The sequence below is a fragment of the Dama dama genome, chromosome 15 (genome assembly GCF_033118175.1).
Source record: "Dama dama isolate Ldn47 chromosome 15, ASM3311817v1, whole genome shotgun sequence".
NCBI classification, from domain to species: domain Eukaryota; kingdom Metazoa; phylum Chordata; class Mammalia; order Artiodactyla; family Cervidae; genus Dama; species Dama dama.
Window position 1 is genome coordinate 18696600 of NC_083695.1, and position 7099 is coordinate 18703698.

At 38.7% G+C, this 7099-nt stretch overlaps 1 protein-coding gene across 1 annotated transcript; it reads right to left on the reverse strand.

The window, feature by feature from the left end:
- Positions 1-2438: 2438 nt before the first annotated feature.
- Positions 2439-3201, reverse strand: LOC133070609 (integrin beta-1-binding protein 1-like). The gene has a single exon (XM_061162999.1). It carries the CDS (start codon positions 3162-3164, stop codon positions 2655-2657), a length of 510 nt encoding a protein of 169 aa, XP_061018982.1. The 5' UTR covers positions 3165-3201; the 3' UTR covers positions 2439-2654.
- Positions 3202-7099: the final 3898 nt, after the last annotated feature.

A 7099-nucleotide genomic window follows, 5' to 3' on the forward strand; every position in this document is an offset into this window, starting at 1 on the left:
TGAACCAAGAACTTCCAGATGTACAAGCTGGATTTAGAAAAGGCAGAGAAACCAGAGATCAAATTGCCAACATTCATTGTATCATACAAAAAGCAAGAGAATTCCAGAAAAACATCTACTTCTGCTACATTGACTATGCTAAAGCCTTTGACTGTGTGGATCACAACCAACTGTGGAAAATTCTTCAAGAGATGGGGATACCAGACCACTTTAGCTGCCTCCTGAGAAACCTGTATGCAGGTTAAAGCAATAATTGGAAGTCTATGCAGACACACAAATAAGCATACCATATTTATGGAACCACAGAAGTTTAGTGTTGCTGCTGCTCAGTCAGATTTGCAGGAATATGTAAAGAAATGAGGCTAAAGAAGCAGATAAGAAAGGAATTAGGGTATTTTTAAGAAGTTAATCCAGCAAGTTCTTGGGAATTTTTTAAGCATTTTAATCAAGATGTTGGATTGTAAAGATCTCAAGTTTAAAATTATGACCCCCTCTCCTCTGTGAAGAATTATTAGAAGAAAGCATGAGAGGCAGGGAGGCTAGTGAGGAGTCTAGGCAGGCCAGGAAACTGGTACCATGGGCTTAACTAACACAATGACTGTGAAGATGAAAAAGAAATGGTAAAATATATATACCTGAAGACAGGGACTTTGTTTTATTCATATCTATATCCCCAGTACTTAGAACAGGGTCTGGCATATAGTAGGCTATCAAGAGACATTTTTGAATGAATTAGTGAATAAGTGAGTTGATTAATGACATATCCTACATGAGAGATCAGAAATCTAAATTGGATTACCAAGGCAGAGATAGGTTAAAGTCAAGATTTACATACAGAGTGAGATATGTTCTTGGGAAACTATGGAAGCAGAGGAAATCACTCAGAGTGCTTAGTGAAAAAATCCAAAAAAAAAAGATGCTTAGCTTTAACAAATCTGTCCATGATCACCAGTTATTGATCATGTCCTATGAGCTCTGGGTAAAGAACTTTAAATTAATTATGCTCATAGCACCACAAAAGGAAGCTCATTTTACATAAGGAGAAACATAGGTCTAGTGGTTTAAGAACTTGCCAAAGTCATACAGCTGGTGAGTGGCAGAGCAGGAACTAAACTGATTTGATGGACTCTGAGCCTGCGTTCCTGACTCTATGAGAGATCTAGAGTCTCTAGTACACTACTCATGTACCCCCACTGCCCTCCCCAGGCACAATTTGCACTTATTATTCAAGTTATTTGGGAAGAGTAAGTCACCTGAACTGCTCCTAGGACAAGACTCAGGTGCAGGCCCAGAGGTCTAGCACTCCTGCCAAGAATTCCTCATTCACCAAAAAAGGGAGAAACAATAAATTTGAAGGGACTAGGAAATGTATTTCAGAGATTTGGGAACAAGAGAGAAGAATGGATATAGGTCAATGGATCTCAGCCCTGGCTGAACACAGAATCATGTGGGAAGCTTTCTAAAAATACCAATTCCCATCCCAAACCAATTAAATCAGAATCCAAAGGCAAGACACAGTACTGTTGTGCACCTAGTGTTGACAACCACTGACACAGGTAGAGGTAAGTTTAAGGTGGGAAAGGCAGGATATCTAGATGTCTTACAGTAGATGGCTTCTGCTTTCTCTGAGAAACTAGATTTCTAGGATACACATCAAGGCTGAGTAGGTGAACTAAGGATATAATGCTTGAGAAGAAAGGCTGAACTTGAGAACAGCACTAGTGGCAAATGAAGGGGAGAGAGACCAAGACAAGATAGCTGTAAAATAGATCAATGTTGGCATTGAAAACTCTTTAACTTTGGGTGACCCCAATTTCACTTTGTGATCACCTCCAGGAGCACCTGTACATACGAGCAGAAAAGGGGTATGTTCAGGGTTGTCCAGGGATAGATATGTTAAGGAAGCAGAAGGGCCAAAAGAACCAGAACAATCGCTGAGGTGCTGCACTCCATAGTCTAGATTACAGCCCATGAGCATAGACTGAGAAAAGTCTAATGAAACTGAATGAACCAAATGCTCAAATAAACGTTTTCTTTTGGAGTTATTGATATTTCTTTGTTATCATCATCATCTAACACTGATAATAGAAAATAGTTCCCTGCAGAACCACTGCTGCTTAGTTTTATCTAGTTATAGGATCCAGGACCTTCAAGTCCTTGGAGACAACATAATGAGATGTATTAAGGAAGTTTAGCCTGTATTGTACCAGAACCCACTGCCACTCCTGATACACTATCTCACTGGGGTCCAGTGCTCTTAAGTGGAGTTGCTTTTGATTGTCAACTTGCTATTGGCATGAATTCTGCTGTTTCCTGTGGTACGCATTTCTTTGATTATGCCCTCCAGTCACCACCAGACTACTATTTCACACTCAATTTTATTTTATTTTTTACTAGAAAAAAGCAAATGACTGGTATTTTATACACTGCATTTTCTTCAGAAAATCAAGAGCAAAAGATTGCTCATATTTCAGTAACAGTTCAACACTGCAGACTGGAAACAGAAACTATTGAGAAAACAGCTCAATTTGCACATGAAGCTTACTTCCCCCTTGCAGAATTCAAGGTTTCTCAGAAGTCAATACAGAGTCGAAAGCACTGGATAAAATTTTGCAGATTGCTTGTGCTTGTTCCAGGCTGTTGCACTGGTAAACTCACAGGCTGTATTCTTGGTTGCTCGCATCTGTGGTCTTCAGAGCCAGTAAGCTCTTTCCTGCCCCAAGACCGTCGTGGTAACACACCATCCGGATGATTAAATACAGAGCGTGCCGATGCAGAATGTCACACTGATCTGATGTGGACACTTTTATACCGTACTTGGAAACTCCCATAATAAATTCTTCCTCCAGTGGAACGAAGGGCAACTTTCCATCTTGCTGAGCAACATCTATATAATTTATCAGGTCCAGTGGCTCTTTGAGACTTTTCCTCTCTGAGAGTTTCAGTTTCTCAATGGCACCAACATACTTTATTCGAAATTCTGTACAGGTGTCTGAATTGTTGTTGCTTTGTCCTGAGCTCTTGGTGGAATTGGTGTCGAGGCTTGCCACCGTGCTGGACCGTGAGAGCCCCCGACGGCTGGAATCTACAGACTTGCTCTTGGTACTGATTTTACTGCTCTGGGAATTACTACTGCTGTGGCGCTTTTTGCCTTTCCGAAACATCTTCCACCATAGCTTGATCCACAGGCTCCTTGCAGAAGCTATTTTACCGTCTTCAAAGGTTCCACAGACAGCAGTCTGCAAAGATAGCTTCCTTTCACTCTGACATGGTCAGCTCTTGACAGAAAAACAGGGTACCTCCACGCCATCCGCGCTCAGGCGTCAGACACCCACTGCCCGGGCAGCCGGAGGAGCCGCGGCGGCTCTGCAGGTTCTCCACACTCAATTTTAGAATTACAACAGAGTATAACCCAGGCTTGTAGTTACTCAATTCAACAACTGTTTATTGAGCACATATTATGAGCCAAGTATTGTGGTTGGCTGTTTTGTTAAGTGTTTCTCCTCGTTCAACAATTATTCCTTGGGCACCTTAAGGTAGGATACTTTGCAAGACTTTCAAAGCACTCTCTCTCTCTCTCACACACACACACACATACACACACACTTTCTCTCTCTCTTCTTATTCAGCACTGGCTCACCCTCCTGCCACTCAGAACCTATTATTTTATTCTAACTATGTTTTTATCCCAGGTCTTATAAGAATGTCCATTTCCGAAAGATCAACTCCTCCCAGTCAAGAGGTTTATGACCACTCAGCTTTATGGTCAACATTGAAAGTTTTTTTCATCCTTTATTCCTTCGAAAATACCTCTTTTTTTCTTGACAATTTCTATGGAAGCTGTTATATTCTCAAGTGAACAAACCACTCCCTTACCTCAGCCAGAACTGAGTAGAAATTGGAGATACAGGCACCTGAGTCAAGGTAGGTCAAAAAGCCCCTTCCCTATTTGGACTCAGAACCTGAGGGACTGTCAGACAATCCTTCCTCAAAAACTGAAATCACAAAGTGTAAAACATAGGGATTTTCAACAGTTGTGTGGGGAAAGTCCACTTGAGGAGAAACAGAATGACACTCAGGTGCAAGGAAAACCAGATATGGGAGCTGATGAAAGAACATTCTGGCAACATCAGACCGAGGGCTTCTCTACTTGGAGGTCTTACTGGATCCCTGCCCTTTCCTTTTTCCTCATTATTCTACCCTTCTATTGGCAAATTTCACTTTTTGCTTAAGATAGCTCAAGATAGTTTATGAAAAGAATCCATCATTAGTATATATTTGTTTCCTACATATGCAGACCAGGAAATGAACCCAATGTTCATCCAGATCATGAACCTAATTTTACAGGCTAAAATTAAAAATAACAGTAATAAAAAAAAATAACAGTAATAGTTATTATTTAATAGACCCCTGCCATATGGTAGTATTTTAGATACATGATTTGTAATGCAATAGGCATCCAAGATACATGTTCTCACCTCCAGTTTATAGAGTTTACAGATGAGCAATTAAACCCAAGAGAGGTTCATTATCCATAAGTCATAAAGGAAATTTGGGTAAATTAAGAAGCCTCAAAACACTCTCCGACATGAATCACAGCAAGATCCTCTATGACCCACCTCCCAGAATATTGGAAATAAAAGCAAAAATAAACAAATGGGACCTAATGAAACTTAAAAGCTTTTGCACTACAAAGGAAACTATAAGTAAGGTGAAAAGACAGCCCTCAGATTGGGAGAAAATAATAGCAAATGAAGAAACAGACAAAGGATTAATCTCAAACATATACAAGCAACTCCTGCAGCTCAATTCCAGAAAAATAAATGACCCAATAAAAAATAGGCCAAAGAACTAAACAGACATTTCTCCAAAGAAGACATACAGATGGCTAACAAACACATGAAAAGATGCTCAACATCACTCATTATCAGAGAAATGCAAATCAAAACCACAATGAGGTACCATTACACGCCAGTCAGGATGGCTGCTATCCAAAAGTCTACAAGCAATAAATGCTGGAGAGGGTGTGGAGAAAAGGGAACTCTCTTACACTATTGGTGGGAATGCAAACTAGTACAGCCGCTATGGAAAACAGTGTGGAGATTTCTTAAAAAACTGGAAATGGAACTGCCATATGACCCAGCAATCCCACTCCTGGGCATACACACTGAGGAAACCAGATCTGAAAGAGACACGTGCACCCCAATGTTCATCGCAGCACTGTTTATAATAGCCAGGACATGGAAGCAACCTAGATGCCCATCAGCAGATGAATGGATAAGGAAGCCGTGGTACATATACACCATGGAATATTACTCAGCCATTAAAAAGAATTCATTTGAATCAGTCCTAATGAGATGGATGAAACTGGAGCCCATTATACAGAGTGAAGTAAGCCAGAAAGATAAAGAACATTACAGCATACTAACACATATATATGGAATTTAGAAAGATGGTAACGATAACCCTATATGCAAAACAGAAAAAGAGACACAGAAATACAGAACAGACTTTTGAACTCTGTGGGAGAAGGTGAGGGTGGGATGTTTCAAAAGAACAGCATGTATACCATCTATGGTGAAACAGATCACCAGCCCAGGTGGGATGCATGAGACAAGTGCTCGGGCCTGGTGCACTGGGAAGACCCAGAGGAATCGGGTGGAGAGGGAGGTGGGAGGGGGGATCGGGATGGGGAATACGTGTAAATCTATCGCTGATTCATGTCAATGTATGACAAAACCCACTGAAATGTTGTGAAGTAATTAGCCTCCAACTAATAAAAAAAAAAAAAGTAAAAAAAAAAAAATTAAGAAGCCTCAAGAGTTTTCATGGGTGATTTTTCTCGGTTTATATTAAATGATGAATATCTATGATGAGATCTGGAAAAGTCAAGTGATTTTTCACAAGAGCACATAAAATTCACCATAAAAACTGTAGGTACACTAACACTTAAAAATTATTAACTCTACATCAATGTATAAATTTACATCTATTTCATTTCAAAACAGAACAAAACAAAATTTTGCATGAACACAGACAGTGTTATGGGGAAATGTTACCCTCATACATTGCTCGTTGCTGTAGAAACTGGTAAAAGCTTTTCTGGAGAGCAATTTGGAAAAACATTTCAATAGCCATTATGTGATCATTTCTTTTGACCCATGCAATTTTACTTCTGGAAAAACCACCTTAGGAAATAACTCAAAACCCTATTCATCAAGATTTTTACTAAATCTAAATTTATAACAAAACAAATTGGACACCTCTGAAATGTGAAAAATCAAGATTTGTTTAAGGATGAATTTGTGGATTGATTAAACTCATTTAATCAGTGAAGAATGAAATGTTCATTGCATGCCAGAAGCTATGCTAGACACAGAGGGGTATAAAGGTAAACTAGCAGATGCACAGTCCTGCCATGTGTGAACACTTTGTTTGTGTGAACAGAAAGAGAACTAGACCATGAAAAATATTTTTATATTTTTAAAACTCTTTTTCTTTCTCAAAGAATGGGAAGAGGCTTATAGCACCATAAAACAGAAAAAACAAGGAAAAATTCATTTTGTGATAGAAAATAAAGTTCAGGAAGAAAGTGTATAGATACCATTTGGTTATTAAAGTTGGCACTCAGATTTGTTTCTGAGCTTCCAAAATAGGCAAAGGAGATGAAGTATTAAGAGTGAGTGATTTAACTTGCCAGTGAAAAGAAAACATAGGAGATTCTCAAGACAAATCAGTTATTCCTCAAATTTTGATCTAAAAAATATCTTTTTGTAAATGTTCGATGCCTGGTATTGGCATTTGTTGGGGTTTAGAAGATTCTTAGAAAAAAAATATTTCAAGCATATGAAAGTGTATATAAAACAATGTAATGAGCATATGTGTATCCTACACATAGCTTAAAAATTAAAATATTACAATTAATACCTTTTAGTACCTTTCTACAATTCTGTTTCTTGGTATCCCTACCCAGAATTAATCATTCTCCTGAATTTACTGTCTCTCACCTTCAATTTAATTTACTCAATTTTTGAAAAGCTGTTCAATTTTCAAAAAATGATTCAATGTAAATTTAACTCAATTTTCATTTCACTGTGTA

What these genes read in the sequence shown, in the direction of transcription:
- LOC133070609 (XM_061162999.1), bottom strand. Translation starts at nt 3,164, where the DNA reads ATGTTTCGGAAAGGCAAAAAGCGCCACAGCAGTAGTAATTCCCAGAGC.